The 27986-nt window shown below is 41.8% G+C and overlaps 1 protein-coding gene across 1 annotated transcript in view; it reads left to right on the top strand.

Annotated features, from left to right (window-relative positions):
* LOC132406765 (mediator of RNA polymerase II transcription subunit 12-like protein) overlaps positions 1-26922 on the top strand; it is a 689991-nt gene extending 663069 nt beyond the window's left edge. The window contains exons 42-46 of the mRNA XM_059992729.1: positions 3348-3565; positions 5911-6064; positions 11936-12001; positions 23821-23902; positions 25949-26922. Of these exons, the coding sequence (XP_059848712.1) occupies positions 3348-3565; positions 5911-6064; positions 11936-12001; positions 23821-23902; positions 25949-26001 (573 nt within the window). The 3' untranslated portion in view covers positions 26002-26922. The remainder of the gene's footprint in view (positions 1-3347; positions 3566-5910; positions 6065-11935; positions 12002-23820; positions 23903-25948) is intronic.
* The last annotated feature ends 1064 nt before the right edge of the window (positions 26923-27986 follow it).

Here is a 27986-nt window from a genome sequence, read left to right as displayed (position 1 = left end):
CAAAGGAGAGTCAGTGACTGTTGTTTACTTGGGTTTTTAGAAGGCCTTTGACAAAGTGCACTTGTCAAAGACAAGTTCTTTGTTCCAGCAGCACTACAGTACAGTAACCATTATTCGGGTGTCTCACCAACCACATTAAGCAAGCGTTCTCAAGTTTTATTTCACAGCCTGCGTAACAAAAGTGGCGGCAGATCAACCTTAAATTAATTTAAAAATTTCTTTATTCCTGTGACCGCACACAAATCATGATTCCTGTCCTGCTGGGGATATTGTTTTACAGTAACTTTCAGCACGAACTTTTAATCAATGGAAGTGGAAACTCTTGGGAATGCTTAAGTGTCCCAATGAAGACCACGGGAGAACCTGATAACAGAGCCTGCTATTCTTTCCAACTATAGCAATAAGATATGGCAAGCGATGGGGATGCACGTCCACTGTTACACAGAATTCCTGCTGTGCTTTTCTTTCATACCCCTGGATGCCTTCTTTTTGAAATCCCATTAAATATGTAGTTAAATTTCTGTTGTTGTCCCCACCTCTCTTCAGGGTTGAAAAGAGCCAGTTTCAGTGGGAACAAAGAGCAGGAATAAGAATTGAAAATGAGACAAGTGATCTTATCCAGATTAAGAGGGGAGTCAGGCAGAGTTCTGTTCTCTCAGCCTGTCTAATCAACCTTTATAGCAAGAAGATTCTAGGAGAACTTAGCAATATTCTAGGCTTGATAATTGGTGGATACTTTTTCAACAATCTACAATACACAGATGACACAGTGCTGATAGCTACTTCTAAAGAAAAGTTCCAAGAAAACCTGGATAAAGTCGTTGAAAAAAGTGTCAAGGGAGGATTGACCATCAACTACAAGAAGACCAAATGTATGATTGTCATAAAGAAGAAAGAAATATTGAAATGTGGACTGAAAGTGGGCAACAAAACAATTAAACAAACATGGAAGCATGATAACAGCTGATGGTTGGGATGATATTGAAAATTGGGATTACTAAATGGCACGTTCAAGCATTTGAGCAAGATACTAAAGAATAGCATAATTTCTGAAACTGAGTGTTGCAGTGGTACATTCATTCTACACTAACATATGGAAGTGAATGTTAAACAATATCAAAGCAAAATGAATCTTCAGAAATGTGGTTTTTAAGAAGAGTGACAAAAATATTGTGGAAGGATAGAGTAACAAATGAGTGGCTGTTGTAAGAAGTCAGAAAAAAGAAGAGAGCTGATATCATCCATCAGGAAATGGCAGCTGGAATTGCTGGGATATGTACCGAGGAAACAGAAGCTCGAACATCTTTCAGTGACGGGAAAGATTGATGGAAGAAAAAGTCGTGTTTGATAGTGCATGACATTCATGAGTTACATCAAGGGATGGACGAGCAAGAGTTTGAAGAGATGATTAGAACTTTCCAGATTAAAGACAGATGAAAGAGCATGATCACCCACTTCAAACAACTTGGCATATAATGATGATGATGTTGTGAAGAAGACCATGAGAAACAATAAGCCATCATCTTGTTGAACTGATGAGCAAGGAAAAGGGCTAATTTGCCTCTTTTGTCTTATACTCATCTCCATTTTCTCACAGGCAGTCAGGGATGGGTAATGAATAAACACAAGAGATTCTGCAGATGCTAGAAATCCAGAATAACACATAATTGAATGCAGTCTTAACTGAAGCTTCAGCTTAGGAAAATATTGAATAGGTTAGCACTTTATTTCCTGGAGCATAGGAAGTGAGGCAAGATTTGATAGTATACAAAATTATGAGGGATATAGATAGGGTAAATGCAGGTAGACTTTCTCCACTGAGGTTGGGTGGGACCAGGGTAACACACACAAATGCTGGAGGAACTCAGCAGGTCAGGCAGCATCTGTGGAGGGGAACAAACAGCCGGTATTTCAGGCGAGAAACTTCATCGTGATTGAAAAGGGAAAGGGAAGAAGCCAGAGTAAGAAGGTGGAGGGAGGGGAAGGGAAGGAATACAAGCTGGAAGGTGATAGGTGCAGTCAGGTGAGGGGGGGATGTGGGGGAGGGAAGATGAAGTGAGAAACTGGGAGGTGATAAGTGGAAAAGGTAAAGGGCTGAAGAAGAAGGAATCAGAAAGGGGAGGAGAACCATGGAAAAAAGGGGAGGACAACTAGCACCAGGGCAGAGATGAGAGGTCTTAAGTTAGGGTTGAAAGGCAAGATATTTGAGGGGAACCTGAGGGGGAACTTCTTCACTCAAAGGATGGTATGAGTAAGGAACAAGCTCCCAGTGGAAGAGGTGGATGCGGAGTTGATTTTGACATTTATGAGACATTAGGGGAAGCACATAAATGGAAAGGGTTCGCAGGTGTATGGTGATCAATGGGACTAGGCAGAGTAGCAGTTTGGCATAAGCTAGACTAGCCTGTTTCTGTGCTGTTGTGCTCTATCACCCTGTGACTGAGACTCTTCAACCTTCTGAATTGATGCAAATGGATATTTTGGTGAGGTACCTAATTAAAAGTCTCTGAGGTGGAATTAAACAAATCTGAAATATTTGGTAGGGTAAAAAAGAAGCATTAAAAAAAAAGCAGTCTGCCTGGATGTGAAACTGACCTTCCTTATCTCGAAATAACGTTTTCTGCATTCTGCTTGGCGCAAGTGACTTTGTTATTCCCTTCCAAAGTGTTGCAGAAACAAAATATTAACTGTTTCTCATCCCACAGATGCTTGGAAGGTTTTCAAGAGATAGATTTATTTCACACAGGGAGAGGTGGGTGTGTGGGACACCCTGTCAGGGGCGGAGGCACAGGCAAATGCGTTGAGACATTTAAGAAACTCTTTGATAGGCACCTAGATGAAAGAAAACCGGAGGGTTATGTGGGAGGGAATAGGTCTATTGATCTTGGAGTAGGTTAAAGTTCAAAGTAAATTTATTATCAAAGTGCATATATGTCACCACATACTTCTCTGAGATTAATTTTTGTGGGCATCCACAATAAATACAAAACACAATATTACACGTAAAGGCAGAGAAATAACCAATGAGCAAAAGACAACAAATTGTCAATACAAAAATAAAAAAAACAAAGTAGTAGTAACAGATAAATAAGTAATATTATTTAGAACATGTATTAAAGAACCCTTGAAAGTGAGTCCACAGGTTGTCGAATCAGTTCAGTGTTGGGGGTGAGAGAAGTTATCCACACTGTTTCAAAAGCCTGATGGTTGAGGCCTATACTGCTCCTGAAAAGGTCAGCACAAAATCTCACGGAGAAGGGCCTCTACTGTTCTGTGTTCTACGCCTGGTCTGCTGAGTCTTTTTTTTTAGTGTCAGTTTCTGATTTTGATCATCTCCTTCTGTGTAGGCCCTGCCCCATGGATACACGGCCTACAGTACTCCGATGCCGCTGCAGCAGCAGGCTGGCACCAGCGTGCTGTCACCGGGCTACAGCGCCAGATCGTACCAGGCTGCCCACTCGAACCCAGCCCTTATGGATCGCATCAGGCAAATACAGCAACAGCCCAGTGGCTACATCCACCAGCACGCCTCCCCCTACCCAGCCAATCCTCAGGGCACTCAGCGGTAAGTACCGTCTAGCTTGTTGCTTCACGTTACTGGTTTAGGTAAATCTTATCACCCCTCAATACAGGTAGGAAAACATCCTACTGTATGTATTTCTGGAATGAACTAAAGGCGATTTTCCATCATAACCGACGATGGCAGGAAACCTGTGTGGAAAAGTTGTTGCACTGGGACAATTCCACTCTCTCGCCCTCAGAAGTCCAAGTCCAGTGGTACGAACAAACTTCACAAACTGGGGTCTTCCCTGGTTTGCAATGGATGACTGTGACATCTTCTGTGCCTCGTCATGCCCTTCGCTCTCCACGGAGCATTGCAGTACCGCCTTCCTGGCCGTTGGATCTTACTGTAGGTCTCATCTGCCCAGTCCGCTGACTTTGCATGCTAGGACAGGCGTGCCCCTGTATCACCAGGTATAAGGTCACTGGCTACCCTCATATGGTACAGCCTGCCTGTCAAAGTGGTGTACCAGGAAATGTGGCTGCTGGCACATGCAAGCAGGTACTTGGAGCTAAGTGAGAGCTGGGCGTCCGGTGGGGACCGAAGGTGAGCGGGCTGCCCCAGAATGGGCACAGAAAGCCCCTTCACCAGACCTGGACACTTCATACACCCAGAGTAAGTGAACCAGTACATTGAGAATTACTGCATGATTTTACAATCAACAATTTGTCCTCTGGCAATTTTTTTATGAAGCAGATTTCACATCTATCTTCCAGTCCTCGGCTAGTGCTCTTCTTTAACAAGCTACACAGAAGAAGCAGGGTTAGGATGGAGCTATTCTGAGCTACAGACCTGTTCCCTATTCTGTGACTGCTCTGTTACCCAATCGTTTCCACCATCCCAGTTCCATAATCGTTTATATCTGATAAAATGGTACGTGTAAGGAATTGGAATTGGTTTATTATTGTCACATGTACAGAGACACAGTGAAAGACATGTTTGCATGCCATCCATTCAGATAATTTCAGATTGTTTGGCGTGATTTGTTAGTTTTTTTTGTGCAAGGGGGTTGGGGGTTTGACGTCCTTGCTGTTTGCACAGTTTGTTTTTACGTTGGGAGGGGTTGATGCTCTTGTTGCTATTTACGTGATTTTTTTTCACATAGGGGCTTCATGATTGTGTTGCCATTTGTGAGATTTGTGGGTTTTTTTGTGCAGGGAGGGGTTGATATTTTTCTTTGAATGACTTCTGTGGTTTTCTTTGTTTTGTGACTATTTGGAGAAGATGAGTCTCGGATGTATGTTCCATAAATACTTCGATAGTAAATGAACGGTACTTTGAACAATAGTACGTTCAGGCAATACAAGGCAGAACAATAGCAGATTGCAAAATAAAGCGTTATGGTTACAAAGAAGGTGCAGTGCATGCAGACAGCAAAGTGTAAGGCCACAAAAAGGAAGATTATGAGACCAACAATCCATCTGTTTGTACCAGGAGACTGGAATAATCCTATGGGAGTAGGATAGATGCTCACCCTGTGTCAGGTGGTATGGGCTTTCAGGCTTCTGTATCTTCTGCCCGAAGGGAGGAGGGAGAACAGAGAATGTCTGGGGTAGGTGGCTCCTTCATTTCTGTTGGTTCCTTTACCGAGGCAACGAGAAATGTAGACAGAGTCCGTAGCAAGGAGGTTGGTTCCTGTGATGTGCCCACATCTCCCTGTAGTTTCTTACGGTCACGGGCGGAGTGGTTGCCATACTGAGCTGTGATGCATCCAGAGTGGCTGTTTTGCATGGTGCATCTGTAAGAGTTAGTGAGGGTAGAAGTGAACATGCTATATTTCCAGCATCTGCAAGTCTTCTGGATTTCCCCAAACACTCTCCCCACATCATCTTTTATGTTAGAGATCAAGCTTCACATTCCTAGGAGTGAACATCACCAATAGCCTGTCCTGGTCCAACCATGTTGACACCATGGCCAAGGAAGCGCAGCAGTACCTCAACTTATTCAGCAGGCTAAAGGCAGTTCAGTAAAAATCCACCCAGTCCAAGCACTGGCAAATCAACTTTGGTGCAATTTTTGTTTTGTGACATATCTGATTATAATTCCCATGGAAATCGGCAAAGAAAGGTATCAGGCAGGGAGTGAAACTAGCTTTCATGTGTTGCTTGGATCTCCAGCATCTGCAGAGTTTCTCTTGCTTGTGATTGAATTCTTCTCACCCTTTCTTGTCCAAGAAATGAGTTTACAGTGATCTCGTTGGTGTAGGTTATGCTGAAGTGGTAACCAGCTTCAATAATCATGGGTGTGACTAATAATATATCTGGTCAGTTCAGCACTGTTACTAGGTGTTTCTGTGATCCAGTGTATTGGTTGGATTAAGTAATATCTGCCCATGTTCTCTGGCACAGGCTTACCCATCAACCACTGCAGCAGAGCGCTTTGATGGCTGCTGGCCTTGAACATGTGACATCAGGCCCCCATGCAAACCTCGGCACAGTGCAACTCTCTCAAGAACAGATGCGACAAAGGCAGCAACAGCTACGACAGCAGCGCCTCCTGCAGGTGGGATTTGGTATTGTACCCTGCATAATTGTGTGGTGTTGAACAATGCTGTCCCTTTATTTTTTAACTGGAAAACAAATCTTAGTCATAGAGTTATAGGACAGAACATCATAGAGATAGGCCATTTGGCGCATCCAGTCAATACTGAACTGTTTTTCTGCCCAGTCCCATCAACCTGGACCATAGCCTCCATAAATTCACTGAAAGCTCCCAACACGTCTTCAAAGCTGTAACATTTGTCTCTCTACATAACTGAAATAACAAAATTGCACTAAACCCAGTGGGCTATAAGGCATAGGAGCAGAGTTAGGCCAATCAATCTATCAAGCCTGCACTGCTATTCAATCATAGCTGATTTGTTTCTCCCTCTCATCCCTATTCTCCTACTTCTCCCTTTGACACCTGACTAATCAAGTACCTAAACACCTCCATTTCAGACATACCCGATGGTTTGGCCTCCACAGCCGTCTGTGGCCATGAATTCCACAGATTTACCACTCATCCGCCCCTTTCCTTCATTAGTCACATGACACTTTTCGTTGAATTTTAAACAACAGCATTAAAAACGTGAAATACATGCAATATTTTCCCTTTTCACACTCCCCCACCTGCAGAATACACTTTAATATTATGAAAAAAAGCTATATGTTCATGAAAAGTCAATGGTGAATATTCACCATTGTCTGCTTGTTCTGTGCATCAACTAAAATTTAATAGAAAATTTCCCGCTTGCATTCCACACAGAGAAACCTTTCATTTCATTGTGGATTGACGAGATGCTCCTCATTGTGAATAAAAACAGGCCTTCAGCATTTCTGTACTGTGCTCCCACGGTGACCGCCATGGTAGCCTCGCAGTTAGCGAGATGCTATGACATCTGTGGCATCAGAGTTCAATTCCAGTCTCCTCTGTAAGAAGTCTGTTCATCCTTCCCATGAACCCGTGTTTTTCCTCCGGGTTCTCCAGTTTCCTCCCACAGTCCAGAGATGTACTGGTTGCTCATTGTAAATTGTCCTGTCATTAGGCTAGGGTTAAATAGGTGCGTTACTGGGTGATGAGGCTCATTTGTGTCAGAAGTGCCTGTTCCACACTGTATCTCTAAATAAATAAAATAAAAATTAAATGGGGATTAATGGGAATTTCACTCTTGTTGGTTAAACTTTGAACTGATCATTCATATCATAATGACTCCTCCATATGATTGGAAATTTGAATACATTCTACAGCATTCTTAAAAATAACAGTCAAGTAACCATAAATTGTTTGTTGTTAGGATTGTTTATAACTATTATGAAGAATATTAATATTATCTGCTTTCTTTCATTCATTATGAGCCATGTCTAAAGACATGGTCAATCATGGCCTTTCCGTGAGCATGATTGTTCTGGGGAAATTTTTCTACAGAACTGGTTTGCTATGCCTTCTTCTGGGCAGTGCCTTTACAAGATGGGTGACCCCAGCCATTATCAATACTCTTCAGAGATTTTCTGGTGTCAGTGGTTGCATAACCAGGACTTGTGATATGCACCAGCTCCACACACTACCGTCCACCACCTCCTCCCTTAGCGTCACGTGAACCTGATTGATGGGGGATGGGGGAAGTGTCGCTAAATAGGCTCTACACTTTGCCCAAGGGTGACCTGCAGGCTAACGGAGGGAAGGAGCACCTTACACTTCCTTTGGTAGGGACGTATATCCACCCCACCACCAAGTGTGATTGATAACATCACAGATTCAGAAAAGTGAAAGGTTGCTTGAGCATGATTGCTGATGTGATATTCATGTTGGGGCAGTTGACAGTTGTACAGTCATGCTGATTTTCCATAAGCTTTCCATTCCAGGGAACTTTTGCTAACCAGGAAGATCTGGCACACAAGTTTCCACAATGTGATACTCAGTGAGTTTCTATGCGTGGTTGGCAGTCCCAGAGTTACTGCTGTTGGATCCCATATTTCAGATTTTACTTCAACTAGCTGATGTATTTTTACCATTTGTTTTAAGCTATTGCTAGTTATACCCATTGCATAACTATTGCAGAATTAGGAAGGGTTTAAAGCAGGAACCTGTCCAACAACCTAACACATTAGCTGGGCTAAGTTGCCTTCGAAGTGACTGTTGGTAGTTAGCTTTTACCCTAATCAAGAGCAAAGAAGTCCGTGAGATTGGAATAACAAATTTCTTGCACTTTCACCAATTCCAAAGAGGATTAAACCTCCACGTTTCCCTTCTTACTCTGGGATAATATTTGGAAAAGGAAAAGTTCCAATGTAAATTTCTCTTATTTTTCCACTTGCTGCAAAAACAACTCCTTGGAATTCTTCTTGCTGAAGTTCAACTTTTCCTGGCACAACAAGTGTGCAAACTTCTTCTGTGAGAGGAAGATGGCCATTCATTGAGTTATGTTGGGCGTTCATCATTTTCATTTGCCAGCAGAACACTTCAGTTTACAATTCTTAGCGTCCCTATGATATCCAACTGGTGCAATCCATCAAGGATTGCATGTACCCCCACTCAGTAAAAATGATACATAGAGCCATAAAAATATCAACTGACCAGAAAACTTTGACAAATGATGAAGCTGGAAAAAGATGACATTAAGGAAAAATTTAAGGAGAGAGGATTTGCAGAGTGCAGTCCTCTAAAGCAAAAGGGACAGATGCCAATGAAGGCCATAGGGAATGGCCAAAGGACATGATGACCATTTAGTATTACAGAGCAAGGGTAAATGTACATACAAGAACAGTGTTTTCTTTATAGATATTGGTTTATTATTATTACATGCAATGAGACATTGTAAATTTCACTCACCTCAACACTGAACTGATCACTGAACACAACTTATGGATTCACTTTTAGGGACTCTACAACTCATATTCTCAGTATTATTTATTCAATATTATAAGACCATAAGACCAGTAGAAGTAGGATCAGAATTGGATTATCTAGCCCATTCATTTTGCTGCTCCAATCCACAGATTCAACACTCTCTTGCTAAAGAAATTCTTCCTCATATCTGTTCTTAAAGAGGAACAGAGGAAAGATGACACGTCCATGACTAACAAGAGGTCAATCCCAACATAAAACCCAAAGAGAGAGCAATGTTTAGTGGGAAGTTAAAGGTTTGGAAGCCTTTAAAAACTAGTAGAGGGCAACTAAAAAAGTAATTCAGAAGGTACAGATGGAATACAAAAGTAAGCTAGCCAATAATATTAAAGAGGTTACCAAAAGTTTCTTCAGATACATAAAGTGTAAAAGAGAGGAAAGAGTAGATATCGGACCAGTGGAAAATGATACTGGAGAATAGTGGTGGTTCGACAGGGCTTTGCGTTGGGACCAATTCTTTTTACATTATATGTTAATGATATGAATGATGGGATTGATGGCTTGTTGCAAAGTGTGTGGAGAAGACAAAGATAGGTGGAGGGGCAGGAAGTTTTGAGGAAGTGGAGAGGCTACAGAAGAACTTGGATAGATTAGGAGAGTCTGCAAAGAAATGGGAGATGGATTACAGTTTCGGGAAGTGTGTGGTCATGCTCTTTGGCAGAAGAAATGAAGGGTTGATTATTTTCTAAATGAAGAGAAAATACAAAAATCTGAGCCACAAATGGAACTTGGAGTGCTTGTGCAGGATTCCATAAAGGTTCATTTGTAGATTAAGTCTGTGGTGAGGAAAGTAAATACGATTTTAGCATTCATTTCAAGAGGACTAGAATATAAAAGCAAAAATGTAACTTGAGACTTTATAAAGCACTGGTGAGGCTTCACCAGGAGTATTTTGAGCAGTTTTGGGTCCCTTATCTTAAAAGGGATGTGCTGACATTGTAGAGGGTTCACAGGAGGTTTCTGAAAAAAGGCCTTGATAGGGTAGAAGGTGAGGGGATGTTTCCTATGGTGGGAGAGTCTAAGATGAGGGGACACAGCCTCAGAATAGAGGGTCATCCTTTTAGAATAGAGATAAGGAAGGATTTATTTAGCCAGAGAGTCATGAATCTGTGGAATTCTTTGCTATGGAGGCCAAGTCTCTGTGTATATTTGATTGGTCAGGATATGGAGGAATCTGGAGAGAGGGCAAGATACTGGGGCTGAAAGGAAAAATTGATCAGCCTTGATAAAAAAGCGGAGAAGACTCGATGGGCCAAATGGCCTAATTCTGCTCCTATGTCTTATAGACTTCTGGTCATATCCCACATACTGTACAAAACACTTCACCTGGAGCCATTCTCACTACACTCGTATGCCCTAACAGATGAGAAATGAACAAAGAGGAAGCAACTTAGGGGATACTTTATCTCACCCAAACCTGATCTCGCCAAAGCCTGGTGAGCCATAGTAACTCTAAATCCTTTGCATTTACATTATTTTTATTTGCCCTTTCTAATGAATCCTTCTCTTTGATTGGTCACAGCCTAACTCTGAGAAAGTATGGCGAAGCTCTGCCTTTTAAATTTTGACTGCAGAGCTGATTGAAAAGGTGGCTGTATTTACGCACTGCCTCTCATTGATTGGTCACAGCAGAAGACCACGAATGTTTGTTTTTTTTTTGTATTTGTACAACTTGCCTTCTTTTGGACCATGGTTAATTGTCAGTTTTTGGCTGTGTGTAGTTTTTCATTGATTCTAATGTAGTTCATAGTTTTACTTTGAATGCTTGCAAGAAGATGGATCTTGGGTAGATATATGATGTATGGTATATGGTGACATTCTGTGTAGAGTGGCATACTGTATATGTACTTTGAAAATAAATTTATTTTGAACTTTGAGCTTTGAACATTCATAGATAATGATTTCAAAACATAAGTACTTAGTGGAAAAACATGCAAAAAGTGATGATAAAATGCAGATCACACTCAAAATGCTGGAGGAACTCAGCAGGTCAGGCAACATGTATGGACAGAAATAAAGAGTCCGTGTTTTGGGCCAAGACCCTTCATCAGGACCAGAAAGGACGGGGCAGAAACCAGAATATGAAGGGGGAAGAAGGGAGAGGAGTACAAGCTGGCAGGTGAGTGGGAAGATGGGGATGACATAAGAAGCTGGAAGGTGATAGGTGGAAGAGATAAAGGGCTGAAGACAGTGGAGCATGAGAGAAGGGGATAGGAGGAGGAGCACCAGAGGGAGGTGATGGACAGGTAATGAGGATGCAGAAGAGGAAGACAATGGGGAATGGAAAAGAGAGAAGGAAGGAAAAGAAACAATGAGGGGAGTGGGGAGATTACTGGACTGTAGAAATATCAATGTTTGGAGGCTGCCCAGACAGAATATGACATGTTGGTCCTCATATTTTCAGACATTTTTAGGAAGGAACAGAATGCAAATGATACTTATAAAGTGGCCACTGGGTGTATATTCATGGTCTTCTGCTGCTGTAGTCCATCCACTTCAAGGTTGTAACACATGGTTATTTGAATTATTGTTGCCTTCCTGTCAGCTTGAACCAGTTTGGTCATTCTCTCTGACCTCTCTCAATAACAAGGCATCCACAGAAAACTGCCACTCACTGAATATATATTTTTTGCTTTTTGCACCATTCTCTGTAAAACCCCCAAGACTATTATACGTGAAAATCCCAGGAGATCAATAGTTTCTGAGATCCTCAAACCACCCCATCTGGCACCAACAAATATTCCACAATCACAATCGCTTAGATCACATTTTTCTCCATTCTGATTTTGCTCCAAATGACAATGGAACCTCTTGACCATGTCTGAATGCTTTTATGCATGGAGTTGCAGCCTCATGATTAACTGATTAGATAGATTGCATTAACAAGCAGATGTACAGATACATCTAATCAAGTGACCACTGAGTTTAGTTCTTCTATGACTCTCTGGCATTGGAATTCAACAGTAACTGGTCATGCCTGTTTCACAGATGCAGCAGCAACAACAGAGTCAGCAGGCACTAGGAATACAAGCCGTGCAGACACAGCAAGCACTGGTAAGCAAGCAGATAATTAAATATTTCTACAAAGAAATCTCTAATTCCTGTTCTCAAAATAGTTCTTCTTTTCAGTACAATTTACAGATTTGAGGGCAGAAATATTTTAATAAGACTTTTTTGGGAGGGAGGAGCTTATAATTTGCTGGAACGTCAAACTTGAATGCAAAATACAGGGTTAATGCAGGATTTTTAGCAGTGTGGAAGAACAGAGGGATCTTGGGATCGACATCCATAGATTTCATAAGTTGATAGGGTAGATCACAAGGTACATGGTGTGTTGGCCTTTATTAGTTGGGTGATTGAGTTCAAGAGCTATGAGGTAATGTTACAGCTCCAATTAAACTCTGGACAGACCATACTTGGAATATTGTGTCCATTTCTGGTCACTTCACTATAGGAAGGATGTAGAAGCTTTAGAGAGGGTGCAAAGGAGATTTACCAGGGTTCTGTCTGTATGAAACACCATGTCTCATGGGTTTTGGTTGAGTGAGCAGAGGCTCTGGAGCTTTTCTATCTGAAGCAAAGGAGGATGAAAGATTGACAGAGGTGTGCAAGATGATAAGAGACATAGACTGTGGATAGCCAGAGGCAGACAAGGTGTCATAAGTTTAAGATGATTGAAGGAAAGTATAGGGGGAGATGTTAGAGGAATGTTCTTCACACAGACAGTGGTGAGTGCATGGAATGCCATGGCAGAGGTGATGGTAGAGGCAGATAAATTAGGGGAATTTAAGAGGCTCTTAGAGAGGTGCATGGATAATAGAAAAATGGAGATTTTTGTTGGAGGGAAGAGGTAGATGAATCTTGGAGTAGGTTAACATGTCAGCATAACATCGTAGTTCAAAGAGCCTGTACTGTGCTGTAATATTCTGTGTTCTGTCTTTAAGTCTTTTTTACTAAACCTTGACCTGACTAAATTTTTATGACAAAGGTGAGAGATCGTATTGACAGCTAATACTACACAATGTATATTTGTTTCCCTGTTGTGCATTTTCCTGTGCAAATATCTTTGAGGGAATTGCACTCGATGAATGTATTCTATTGTATGTCAGTAAATTCTACACAAATGAGGTGTTACCTTTAATAGCGTGATGTGAAATATCAATGGTATTGAGGAACATGGCACAAATATTTATAATTTGTGTCTGGTTTCCCCACCCTTCACTGCTCATCATGTTGATTAACTTACTGTATACTCACAGGCTGAGTTGGTGGTTAGCATTCATTTCTAGAGGACTAGAATATAAATGTTAAAAATTAAAGAATAATATTAATATTAATATCTATTTGTTACATGGACATTGAAACATACAGTGTTTCAACATACAAGCTGAGTTGGTGGTTAGCAATCATTTCTAGAGGACTAGAATATAAATGTTAAAGATTAAAGATTAATATTAATATTTATTTGTTACATGGAAACATACAGTGAAATTCATCAATATACAACCTCCTTGTGGACGGTGGTAGGAACTGAACGTCAATCTTATAGCTTGCAATGTAATGTGTTACACTAATCACTGTGCTCCCATGCTGAGGGTTTATCAGGCATTGGTCAGACTGCTTCTGGAGGATCTTCAAGGAGTGATGCCTCAAAAAGGCAGCATCCATCATTAAGGAGCCCCATCACCCAGGACATGCCCTCTTCTCATTGCTACCATCAAGAAGAAAGCTTAAGAGCCTAACGGCACACACTCAATGATTCAGGAACAGCTTCTTCCCCTCTGCCATCCAATTTCTGAATAGACTTTGAACCCATGAACACTACCTCACTACTTGTTTAATTTTATGTTTATTGTAATATTGTAATTAATATTTTATTACTTACTGTAATTCACAGTTTTATTATTATGTGTTACAATGTACTGCTACCATATAGCAAATTTCATGACATATGCCGGTGATATTAAATCTGATTCTGATTGTCAGCAGTTTTGGGACCCATATCTAAGAAAGGATATGCTGTCTTTGGAGAGGGCCCAGTGGAGTTTTACGAGAATGATTCCAGGAATGAAAGATTTTATTTATGAGGAGCACTTGATGGCTCTGGGCCTGTACCCACTGGAGTTTAGAAGAATGAATGGGAATCTCGTTGAAATTGAATGAACATTGAAAACCCTAGATAGAACGGATGTGGAAAGAATTTTCCCTTTGTGAGAGACTCTAACACCAGAGAGCACAGACTCAGATTAGAACAGAGATGAGGAGGAATATTTTTAGCCAGAGAGTGGTGAATCTGTGGAATTCATTGCCACATTTGGCTGTGGAGGCCGAGTCATTCAGCTGCACACAGATTGGTAAGTTGGTCTATTATTGTCACAAGTACTAACGTACAGTTAAAAACTGTGTTTTGCTCACTATCCATACAGATCATTTCCTCATATCAATGCACTGAGGAGCCTGAAGACCCTTACTCAGTGTTTTAGGAACAGTTTTGACTGATTTCAAATTTCTGAATGGTCCATGAACATGACCTCACTATGTTGTAAACACAAGGGATTCCGCAGATGCCGAAAATCCAAAGCAACACACTCAAATGCTGGGGGAGCTCGTCAGGTCTTGCCCCAAAACTTGGACTATTTATTGATTTTCATATTTGCTGCCTGACCTGCTGAGCTCATCCGGCATTTTGTGTGTGTGGCTCACTATGTTGCCCTTTTTTGGCACTGCTTATGTATTTATCTTATGCATTTTGTATTGCAAATTGTTGCACTGTACTGGTGCTACAAAACAATAAATTTCATGACATTTGTCAGTGATAAAAGACCTGATTCTGATAGTGATTCTGTTCTGAACCCTTAATCTCCCAATCTACCTCATCGTGACCCCTTGTGTTTTATTTGCCAGCCTGTAGTTTCTCTGTCACAACAACACTATATTCTATTCTATTATCTTGAAGTACTCAGGATTAAGTTTACTGTCCCTGTCTTACCTGTTGTGATATTTGTTGTTGTACAGCAGCAGTACAGAGCAAAGACTTAAAAGTGACTATAAATTACAGAATAAATAAACATTTCAAAACAAAGGAATAATGAAGCATTTTTCATGAGCTGGGAAATCTGATGGTAAGGGGAAAGAGCTGTTTCTGAATTACTGAAGATGCTGTATCTCCTCCCTGATGGCAGTACAAGAAAAGGGCGTGTCTCAGTTGATGACGATCCTCTGTGATGGATGCTTTTTTTCTTGAGGCATCGTCTCTAAAGGCGGCCTGGATGGTGGGGAGGGTTGTGTCCACGACAGAGCTTGGTACGTGTGAGAACGATAAACCAATTCCAATTCCAATTCCTGTCTCTTGTGTTTGTAAACGTGAGTCAAAATTGTACTTAGTTATCTCTAACCTGAACTAAAACAATCATGTGACATCTGTAACATGCAAGGTTTCCAGTGTAAAAGTTTGACAAGCTGTTCAGTGTCAGAGCAAGGATTGAGGTTGCGAGAAATATCCGACAATCAGATCCTCTTTGGCAGTGCAGTGTTTTTGGCCTTTGGCATGTAAGGGCTTATCCTGCTGATGACATCAATGTTCCCTTCAGCATAGTATATTTAATACAGTAATGTGGATTTTGTGCATTTGGACAAAGTTCTGTTAGGAAAAGTGGAGCCAGAATCTTCTGGCAGAATCTAACTTCCTCCACGGTTATTATTCTGCAAATCCATGGAGCAAAGCAGTGATTGCCTTTGTGTTTAGAGTCACTGCAAGCTGATAGGGGATTCTTACAGGTTTCTGCAGATGCACAGTGAAGGGCATTCTGAGTGGCTGCATCACAGCCAGGTATAGAGACTCCAGTGTTCAGGATCTCAAGAGGCTGCAGGGAGTTGTAGACTCAGCCAGCTCCATCACAGGCACAAACATCGCCACCATCGAGGACATCTTCAAGAGGTGATGCCACGAGAAGGTGGCATCCATCACCAAGGACCCTCACCATCCAGGACATTTGCATTACCACCCTCAGCATGGGAGGTACAGGAGCCTGAAGAATTGTGTTCAAAGATTCAGAAACAGATTCCTCCCAGCCTGCACCAGATTTCTGAATGGTCCCCGACTTTTTACATTCTACTGTTTATTTATTTTATAGTAGTTAATGTCCTTGCACTGTTCAGTACAACAAAGTAATGTCATATCAAGTCAGTGATTCTGTTCCATAAAATCCAAATGTTCACCCTCACCTTGTGTCTCAGAACACTGCTTCATGTATGGATTAGTTTGTGAGAATCACTAGCAAACTCCAGTGCAGGAATCACAGAGACTTTGGCAATTCAAACAAACTAAACATTTATTATGTAAATTAACTAGGGAAACTAACAGCAGCCCAGGTAAACTACAAAATCTTAATAACAGAAATCACTGACGATACACTGAACGAGTTTCACCCGACGAGGAACCACAACGACCTCACAGAAAGAGATTGGCTTGCCCCCCGAGTGCATAGGAATTCCAGACACTGAAAATAAAATGCCAATTAAATTATTCCAAATTGAATAAAAGTGATAAATACAAAAAGAGAGCTTAACAATCCCCATGATCCCAAATGAGACACTTGCAACACAAAGTGAAAAACCAGAGCCAGTGCAAAGACAAGCAATTAGACACAAAAGATAAGCTTATATCCACATGTTGACATTGAGCAAATACAAACCACACAGTAACTTGACAAAACAATATTTTGTAAAAACAACTCCTGGTTGCGATATAGTTACTCATTAAACTCGCTGCCAGAATTGACAGCTGCAACACAACTCTGTTAATATTGCTTTTGTCTTTGTATTGCTAACTAACTTCCTGTTTAACGGAGCACAGTTGAGTAGACAGGTTCTTATCCCTGCATATTGTCAATTATTCTCAGAAATAATAAAATACAGTCAGTGGTCAATATATCTTAGAATGTACCCCACTGTGCCTAATAATGTGGCTACTGAGTGTATGTTCATAGTCTTCCATGGCTGTAGTCCATCCACTTTAAGGTTCAAAGATCAAATTCAATGTCAGAGAAATGTATACAATATACATCCTGAAATGCTTTTTCTTCACAAACATCCACAAAAACAGAGGAGTGCCCCAAAGAATGAATGACGGTTAAACATGAGAACCCAAAGTCCCCCCAGCTCCCCCCCGTGCGTAAGTTGCAGCAAGCAATGATCCCCCCTCCTCCCACCAGCAAAAAAACACTCATCGGTACCATCACCGAGCACAAGCACAAGCTAAGTGATAGCAAAGACACAGACCAAAGTTACCCCAAAAGCTTCACATTTCATCCGAAATTCGACAAATCATTGGTTCTCTCTCTCACTGGTAAGGCAGAGGGAGATGTCCCCCATTTTCACAGCAAGCGGGAGGCTTAGCAAAAACCTGCTGTTTTATGATCTTAAAAATCCGATTCATCGCTTTTTTTGAACTCTGTGTCCAACGATCGCAAAGACCTCAGGTGTTCGAGCCCAAAGCAAAAGGTTTTCCAGGCTCCCCGACGACACGGGTCTCTTGCCGTGACACCGACCCTCGATCCACCCATCTCCAGAGCCCCGAGATCTGAGGCTTCCGAACATGATCGACATTTTCAGGCCAAACCCTTAGCATATCGAATAGCACCCAGTCATGGAACCTCGAGAACGGGCCCCATTCCCGCAAATAACTGAAGTTCGTGTTTATCTCCAGGTCAGGGTCTTCAAAAGAACCCTGAAAGGTAAAAATAAAGATATTAAAGGTAGAAATAGAGTTGTTTCCTATGATGCAAGCAAAGGAGTCGCCGTTAGGCGGCATCATCCCTCCTAACGCTAAACACGTTAAGAATGTTGTGTGTTTAGAGATGCTGTTCTGCACACCACTGTTGTAACAAGTGGTTATTTGAGATACTGTCACTTCCCTGTCAGCTTGAACCAGTCTGGCCAGTCTCCTCTGACCTTTCTCATTAACAAGGTGTTTTCACCCACCAAACTGCTGCTAACTGGATATTTTTTCGCACAGTTCTCTAGAGACCTTTGTGCATGAAAATCCCAGGAGATCAGTAGTTTCTAAGCTACTCAAATCACCCCATCTGGCACCAATCATTCCATAATCAAAGTGGCTGACATAGATTTCTCCCCCGTTCTGATGCCTGGTTTAAGCAACAACTGAACCTCTTGACCATGTCTGCAAGCTTTTATGCACTGAGTTCCATTCATTTTGAAAGGACTAGAACAATGCAAGGATGCAGTGCTGGTGTTTTATTGCCCACTTGAAATATTGTGAGCAGTTTTGGGTCACTTATCTAAGATAGGATTTGCTGGCATTGGAGAGGGTTCCAGAAGGTGATGCAACTGGTCCACAGTACATCTGTAGAAAATTTGGAAGTGTCTTTGGTGACATTACAATTCTCCTCAATTTGCTAATGAAGTATAGTTCCTGTCGTGCTTTCTTTGTAATCCCATCAATATGTTGGGCCCCGGATAGAACCTTAGAGATGTTGACACCCAGGAACTTGAAACATGTCTCCCTTTCCACTGTTGATTCCTTGATGGATACTGGTGTGAGTTCTCTCAACTTCCCCTTCCTGAAATCCAAATTAAATTCCATGGTCTTACTGACGTTGAGTGCAAGGTTGTAGATGTGGGCGATCCCTGGCTGATCTATCTTGCTCCTATGCACTCCTTGTCTCCAATGGAAATTCTACCAGTAGTAGTTAGGGCATCAACAAATTTATACATGGCATTTGAGCTGTGCCTAACCATGCAGTCATGGGTATAGGGAGAGTAGAGCAGTGGACTCAGCATGCATCCTTGGGGTGTATCATTGCTTATAGACAGTGAGGAGATGTTATTTCCAATCCACACAGACTGTGATCTCCCAGTGAGGAAGTCAAGGATCCAATTGCAGAGGGAGGTACAGAGGCCCAGTTTTTAGAGCTTGTTGATCAGAACTGATGATATGATTGTGTTGAATGCTGAGCTGTAATCAATTAAGTAATAAGAGTGTCAAAGTTATTGGAAGAAGCAGGGGAATGGGGTTGAGAGGGATAATAAATAAGGCATGATAGAATGGCAGATCAAACTCAATAGGCCAAATGGCCTAAGTCTGCTCCTATGTCGTATGCTCTTATAGTCTTCTGGACTCATAAGCGAAGTGGCCTCTCAGCTGCAAGGAGGTTTTATGGCACTGAATTGCAGTGAGGCAGGAGATGTATAACATATGAGACTGGTGCAGGGATAAGTGTGTGGAGGGGTGGGAATCAGTGGGGATAGCAAGAGGACAAGGGACTAACAGAGAGAGCAATCCCTACAGAGCACGCATGGGAGAGGAGAGTGCCTGGTGTTTGAATCCCGTTTCAGAGGGGTTGAAGTTGCAGAAAATTATATGTTGGATGGGGAGGCTTGTGGTGCGCTAGGTGAGGGCATTAGGAACATTATCCCTGTATCAGGTTGGGGGGGGGGGTGGATGCTGGAGCGATGGAGTGAGGACAGGTGTTCTAGATGTTCAGGAATGGAAAACCTCATCATGGAAACAAATATAGTGGAGATGGATGACGGAATTAGTTTCATGGCCAAGTTTGCAGATGATACAAGAAGAGGTGGAGGGGCAGGTAATGAGGAACCAGGAAATCCGCAAAAGCACTTAGATGCATTAGGAAAATGGGCAAAGTAGTGGCAGATGGAATACTGTGTGATGAGGTATATGCTCATGCACTTTGATAAAGGAATAAATTGTTGACTATTTTCTAAATGGACAGCAAATTCAGAAATCAGAGGTACAGATGATCTGGCGAGTCATTGAGCAGGATTCCGTAAAGATTAGCTTGCAGGTTGAGTCGGTGTTAAGGAAGTCAAATATAATGTTGGTATTCACTTTCAGAGGACCAGAATATAAAAACAAGTATGTCGTGCTATAGTTTTATAAGGCATTAGTCAGTATTGTGAGTAGTTTTGGGCCCCTTATCTAAGAAAGTATGTGCTGGCATTGGAAAGGGTCCAGAGGAGTTTCACAAGAATTATCCCAGGAATGAAAGGGTTGACATATGAGCAGAATTTGATGGATCTGCCACTGGAGTTTAGAAGAATGAGTGAGAATCTTATCAAAACCTATTGGAAATTGAACAGCCAAGATGGAGAGGATGTTTCCTATAGTGGACAAGTCCAGGTTAGAAGGCATAGACTCAGAATATAACCATATAACAATTACAGCCCAGAAACAGGCCATCTCAGCACTTCTAGTCCATGCCAAACGCTTACTCTCACCTAGTCCCACCTACCTGCACTCAGCCCATAACTCTCCATTCCTTTCCTGTCCAGACACCTATCCAATTTTTTTTTAAAATGACAACATCGAACCTGCCTCTACCACTTCTACTGGAAGCTCATTTCACACAGCTAACACTCTCTGAGTAAAGAAGTTCCCCTCATGTTACCCCTAAATTTTTGCTCCTTAACTCTCAACTCAGGTCCTCTTGTTTGAATCTCCCCTATTCTCAATGGAAAAAGCCTATCCATGTCAACTTTATCTATCCCCCTCATAATTTTAAATACCTCTATCAAGTCCCCCCTCAACCTTCTACACTCCAAAGAATAAAGTCCTAACTTGTTCAACCTTTCTCTGTAACCTAGATGCTGAAACCCAGGTAACATTCTAGTAAATCTCCTCTGTACTCTCTCTATTTTGTTGACATCCTTCCTATAAGTACACAATTCTCCAAATTTGGCCTCATCAATGCCTTGTACAATTTTAACATTACATCTCAACTCCTATACTCAATGCTCTGATTTATAAAGGCCAGCATACCAAAAGCTTTCTTCACCACCCTATCTGCATGAGATTCCACCTTCAGGGAACTATGCACCATTATTCCTAGATCACTCTTTTCTACTGCATTCTTCAATGCCCTACAATTTACCATGTATGTCCTATTTTGATTATTCCTACTAAAATGTAGCACCTCACACTTATCAGCATTAAACTCCATCTGCCATCTTTCAGCCTACTCTTCTAACTGGCCTAAATCTCTCTGCAAGCTTTGAAAACTTACTTCATTATCCACAACGCCACCTATCTTAGTATCATCTGCATACTTACTGCTCCAATTTACCAGCCCATCATCCAGACCATTAATGTATATGACAAACAACATTGGACCCAGTACGGATCCCTGAGGCACACCACTAGTCACCAGTCTCCAACCTGACAGTTATCCACCACTACTCTCTGATCCAGCCACTGTTGAATCCATTTTACTACTTCAATATTAATACCTATCGATTGATCCTTCCTCACTAACCTTCCATGTGGAACCTTGTCAAAGGCCTTACTGAAGTCCATATAGACAACATCCACTGCTTTACCCTCATTAACTTTCATAGTAACCTCTTCAAAAATTTCAATAGGATTTGTTAAATATGACCTTCCACACACAAATCCATGTTGACTGTTCCTAATCAGACCTTGTCTATCCAGATAATTATATATACCATCTCTAAGAATACTTTCCATTAATTTACCCACTACTGACGTCAAACTTACGGGCCAATAATTGCTAGGTTTACTCTTAGAACCCTTTTTAAACAATGGAACCACATGAGCAATACGCCAATCCTCCGGCACCACCCCCATTTCTAATGACATTTGAAATACTTCTGTCAGAGCCCCTGCTATTTCTACACCAACTTCCCCCAAGGTCTTTGAAGGAAAATGTTTTAGAGCAGAGATGAGGATTAATTTCTTTAGCCAGATTGTAGTGAACCTGTGGAGTTCATTGCCAACCCTGACTGTGGAGGACAAGTCATTGGCTATATTTGAAGTGAGGCTGATAGATTCTTGATTAGTCAGGTCATCAAAAGGTACAGGAAGGCAGGAGAACTGGTTTGAGAGGAATAATAAATCAGCCATGATGGAATGGCAATGCAGACTCAATGGGCTGAATGGCCTAATTCTAGTTCTGTGTCTTATGGTCTGTAGTCTTATGGAAGAATTGTTAGTATAAGGTAAAGCAATTTAGGAAGTTTAGTTCTGGTGGGACATATAGAGTAAATGGCAGTGCCCTTAAGAGCATTGATATGTAGAGAGACATTGGTATGCATGTCCATAACTTGCTGGAAGTGGAAGGGCAGGTGGAAAGGGTAGTGGAAAAGGCATTGAGTATGTTAATAGGCCAGGATGTTGAGCATAAGAATTGTGCAGTTTTACATAGCATAGTTCAATCACACTTGGTTTACTGTGGGCCTGTCTGGTCATCACCCTACAAGAAGGAGGTCACAGCAATAATGAGAGTATAGAGGAAATTAAAACTCCACCATGGATGGTCCCAAGGCCAGATGCAATAGGAGGTTTGGGCATGGGACTAGCAACCCCATCCCGTAAAATCCTACTGCCAAAGAAACACCAAAAGAAGATCCAAAGACCTCATCTCAGGGAAAGGACAGATCTTTGCCTAGAATCAATATAGATAGGCTACACCTTGGTTTGAAAGACTGGCCTAGGCCAGAGGATTCTGGCAAGCTACTGTTGGTGGCCTGTGTCCCAGTGGTGACAGGTTTAAAAAGAACAAGAAGAGGGAATTCACCAGGTTGTTGCCCTGAATGGAGGATTGGAGGAGAGATTGAATAGGCTGGCACGAAGAAATCTGCAGATGCTGGAAATTCAAGCAACACACACAAAATGCTGGTGGACCGCAGCAGGTCAGGCAGCATCTATATGGAGAAGTGCTGTTGACGTTTCGGGCCGAGACCCTTCATCGGGACTAACTAACAAGAATAGGCTGGGTTTATTCTTGCTGGAGAAAGCTGAGGGGTGTCTTAGAAAGATTTTAATACTATGAGGGCATGGATAGGGTATTCCCATGAATTAACATTCTAGAACTGGAGGGCACAGTTTAATGTGAGATGGGAGAAAGTTGGCAAGATCTGAAGAGTAAGGTTTCACACAGGGGATGGTGAATATCTAGAAAAAGCTTCAATGGGAGATGGTAGAGGCAGATCCACTGACAGCCTTTTGGACAGATACTGAGATAGGAAAGAGAAGGAAAGAGATGGACAGGCAAATGAGATTAACAGGAATAGGCATAGGGGGCAGCATGGTTGAGGTTGGTCACAGGGGTCTGTTTCTATACTGTGTATTTCTATGATTCTACACTCAGTGGCCACTTTATTAGGTACACCTGCACACCGGCTCATTAAAGCAAGTATCTAATCAGACAATCATGTGGCAGCAACTCAATGCATAAAAGCATTTAGACATGGTCAAAGGGTTCAGTTGTTGTTCAGAGCAAACATCAGAATGGGAAAGAAATGTGGTCTAAGTGACTTTGACAGTTGAACGATTGTTGGTGCCAGACGGGGTGATTCGAGTATTTCAAAAAATGCTGCTCTTCTGGGATTTTCATTTACAATGGTCTCTAGAGTTTTTGTGAATGGTTGTGGAAAAACAACAAATAAAACATGCAGTGAGTGTCAGTTCTGTGGGCAAAAATGCCTTGTTAATGAAGGAGGTCAAGGGAGAATGGGCAGGCCGGTTCAAGCTGACAGGAAGGTGACAGTCACTCAAATAACCACATATTACAATGGTGGTGTGCATCTCTGAACATACAGCACATCGAACCATGAAGTGGATGGGCTACATCAGCAAAAGACCACAGACATACACTCAGTTGCCACTTTATTAGGTACTGGAGGTCACTGAGAACAGTCATGTGCTACTTTATGAAAGAACTTTAGGGGGAAAAACATGGTATTATGGGTTATCTGCTTTGGACAATGAACTTTTTTTACTTTTTCTCATATATAGGCAGAACTTACATCCTGAAGACATAACAATGCAGGTACCTGGAACAATAAGTATTAATTATGTTTCTTTCTCCCCCAAGTTTTCAAGACAGGGCATGCAACAGACCCAGCAACAACAGCAGACAGCAGCATTGGTTAGACAGCTGCAGAAGCAACTCTCCAGTAAGTACTGCATTCAGATTTGAACTTAAATGCTTGATGATTTTGCTTAATACAAAGCCGACTCGTGCACTTCTTCATAACGAAGTGAATGTAGCAATATGGAACAAGAACTGTGTACAGTATATCTGTCGACATCAATGCTGATCTCCCATTCCAACATGGCCTCTTCTACTGTCATAATGAGGCCCCTCTTAGATTGGAGGAGTGACACCTCATATTCCATCTGGGTAGACTCTAACCTGACGGATATCTTTAGTTAATGGTAATTTCTCCCCTCTTCCCCCTACTCTCTGCTTTTCCATTCTCCATTCTGGTTCCCCTGTTATATCTTCTCTTCATGCACCCATCACTTCCCTCTGGTGTTTTTCCTCCTTCTCTTTCTTCCACGATCTACTGGCCAATCTTATCAGATTCCTTCTTCTTCAGCCTTTTACTTCTTCACCTATCACTTGCCAGATATCTTACTTCATTCCCCTCACCTACCCACCCACTTTCTCCTTCACTTGGCTACAGCCAGGTTGCAGTCTTGATGAAGGGGCTTGGCCTGAAACGTTAGCTTTTCCGTAGATGCTGCCTGATCTACTTCCAGCCTCTCATTATAGCATATGCCCTCTAATCTGGGCAGCATGCTGGTATTACCATTCTGCACCCTCTCCAAAGCCTTGACATCCTTCCTATAATGGAGTGACCAGAACTGTATGCAATACTGCAGATGCGGCCTAACTAGAGTTTTATAAAGCTGCAACATAACTTCCTGCCTCAGCTAATGAAGGTAAGCATGCCATATGCCCTCTCAGCTCCCCCATCAATATATGCAGCCACTTGCAGGGAGCTATGAACTTGAACCCCAAAATTCCTCTTATTATCAACACTTTTAAAGGGTCTTGCCCTGAACAGTGTACTGTCTGTTTACGTTTAACCTACCAAGATGCAGCACCTCCCATCTACCTGGGCTAAACTCATTCTCCCATTTCTTCACCCGCGTCAACGACTGATCTATATCCCACAGTCTTCTTTGCCAGTCATCTCCGTCATCCATTGTAACTAAACAGCAGAAGACAATAATAAATATTTGTGTTAGTTGGTGTTAATAAACATAGTTAATTGCTCTGGAGGTATGGCTTCTGAGTCAAGTGACTCTATGCATTTCTGATTTATAGAAAACCACTTATGATTGACTGTAAAAAAAAAGACAGGCGGGGGAGGGTCCCATGATCTCCCCCATCTCCAGCTCTGTATCCCTTTTGCCAAACAACTTTCCAGCTCTTAGCTTTATCCCTCCCCATCCTGTCTTCTCCTGTCATTTCGGATCTTCCCCTCCTGCTTCCACTTTCAAATCTCTTACTGTGTTTTCTTTCAGTTAGTCCTGACAAAGGGTCTCAGCCCGAAACGTCGACTGTACTTCTTTCTATAGATGCTGCCTGGCCTGCTGCGTTCCACCAGCAATCTGTGGGTGTTGCCAATATTTAACCTATGGACTACCCCTAGGTTGCTTCCAAGAACCATAAGACCATAAGATGGAGGGGAGATTTGATAGTGTTATACAAAAAATAATCTTTATCCACTGAAGTTGGGCGGAACTACATCTGGAGGTCATGTGTGAAAGGTGAAATGTTTAAGAGGAACTTGAGTGAATACCACTTTCCTCAGAGGGTTGTGAGAGTGCAGAACAAGCTGCCAGTGCAAGTGGTGCATGTGAGCTCGATTTCAATGTTTAAGAGATGTGTGGATAGGTACATGGATGGGAGGGCTATGGTCTGGGTGCAGGTCGATGGGACTAGGCAGTTTAAATGGTTCGGCATGGACTAGATGGCAGAAGGGCCTGCTTCTGTGCTGTACTCTTCCGTGATTCTATGTCTCTATATCAGAGCATTATTCAGCCATTTAGCATACTGAATCAGCTCCACTATTCAATTATGGCTGTTGATTTTTGCACTTCCATCCTCTTGTGTAACCCCCTTATCAGTCAATCTCTTTATTCAGAATTAAGCCGGATTCCAAATGTTACCTAACTGTGAAGCTTGCTCGTTGTTTGTTCTCTGCCAGGTAATCAGCCACAGCAGCCATCGAACCCGTACAGCCACCCTCCCCATTACTGAACCTCGGAAAGAAAAGCACAAAGTCTTGGAAAATACTGGAGATTAGCGCACACGACCAACTCTCCTCGGGATCGTTGCTGGGTTGGTAGAGACAGCGGCACCATTGATTGTTCATCGTGATTTGCTTTTTTATCTTCAGTTTTACTTCAGTTCACTTTAAATATTATTTTGACATTTACCCCTGTGACGTAGCCGCTGTGAACAAATAATGTAAAGTGAGATTAGATTATTTTATTTTGAAAGGAACTTGAAGTTTTACAATGCAAAATGTTTTTCTTGGATCATTTAGGTCCTCTGGAAAGCTGTTTTTTTTTGCTAAAAGTCATTTTGTGCTTTTAGCAGATCTACATTAAGAGAGAAAAAAGAACATAGATATAAATGGAATTTATTTATTTGCTGGCAAAGTCTCCCTTCTGATGCACTGCAACACAATAATGGTTTATATGAATGAACTTGACTGTAACGAGGTAGGTGCATCTGCAGAATTATGGCCACAGATGACATGGTCTCGTCAGTGGCTTGAGCCTCTTAAGGACGTGGCAAAACTGTTTATTTAATTTTGCCTAGATTTATAATTTTACAAAAGCACTTTTTAAGAGGAAGAAATGAAGTTTGTTAAGATAATAAAGCTATTTTTCCCTCAGAGTAATGATATTATTGTACAGCATCTCTGAACAGCTCTGTTGTGTGTGGTTGAGTTTGGTAATTTATATGTCACGTTCTGGTCAAGAGGGTATGATGAAGGATATGGGTACTGGTTACAAGTTGAAATCTAATAAACCATCAACTAACACTGGAGAAAATGGGTCATGACTCTGTGCTTGGTGTGCTTGTCCAGTTTGGAAGAGTTCAAGTTCACGTGTGAATCACTTATTAAACATTTGCCTCCCATGAGAACATTTGCCCAGATGAAGATTTGCTTTAGTGGTCACTGGTATATTGAAATGTACAGTGAACTGTATTGTTTGCATCAATGGTATGCTAATAATAAATCAGCCAAGCTACAAAGAATGGAGCAAGCTCAATGGGTTGAGTAGATTAATTCTGTTCCTATGTCTTACAGTATTATGGTAAGATACAAAAAAAACCTGCAGATGGTAGAAACCTAAAATAAAACAAAGTACTGGAAATACTTAGCAGTTCAGGCACCTTCCATGGAGAAAGTCAAGTGAAGTTTACTTTGCAGGTTAATGGCTTTTCATCAGATTTGACCAGCTAAGAGTTAAACTGGAAAGACGGGCTGTCTGAAATTGTTGATTTCAGTACTGAGTGGTGCACTTTGCAGTGTGCTTGGAGGGAAGATGAGATGCTGTTGCCTGAACTCGCATTCAAAGGAAAGAAAGATTAGCTTTATTTGCCACAAGTACATCAAAACATACAGGGAAGTGCGTTGTTTTATAACAACAACTCATGCAGTCTGAGGCTTGTGTTGGCGAAAGCCCACAAGTGTCCTCGTGCTTCCAGTGCCAACATAGCATGCCCACAACTTACTAACCTAACTTGTACGTCTTTAGAAGTGGGAGGAACTGGAGCACCCGGAGGTCACAGGGTGAATTTACGAAACTCCTTACAGAAGGCGGTGGAGATAGAGCCCTCTTAAAGTTGATGCTATAAAGTGTTACACTTACTGCTTGGCTACTGTGCTGCTCAATTCTATTTAAATTCCTGGGTGTCACTATCTCAGAGTACCTGTTCTGGATCCATCATATAAATGTAATTGCAAAGAAAGCACAACAGCACCTCTACTTCCTTCGGAGTCTGCAGAGTCTCGGGAGTCTTCCTAAGGAGTGGCTGCATTATAGCCTGGTATGAGAACACCAATGCCTTTGAGCGTAAAATTGTACAAACGGTAGTGGATTCAGCCCAGTACATCGCAGGTAAAGCCCTCCCAATCACTGAGCACTACTACATGAAAAGCTGTCATAGGAAAGCTATATCCTTCATCAGAGATCCTCACCACCCAGGCCATGCTCTTTTCTTGATGC

The sequence above is a fragment of the Hypanus sabinus genome, chromosome 2 (genome assembly GCF_030144855.1).
Source record: "Hypanus sabinus isolate sHypSab1 chromosome 2, sHypSab1.hap1, whole genome shotgun sequence".
Taxonomy (NCBI): Eukaryota; Metazoa; Chordata; class Chondrichthyes; order Myliobatiformes; family Dasyatidae; genus Hypanus; species Hypanus sabinus.
This window is presented reverse-complemented; position numbering and strand designations above follow the sequence as displayed.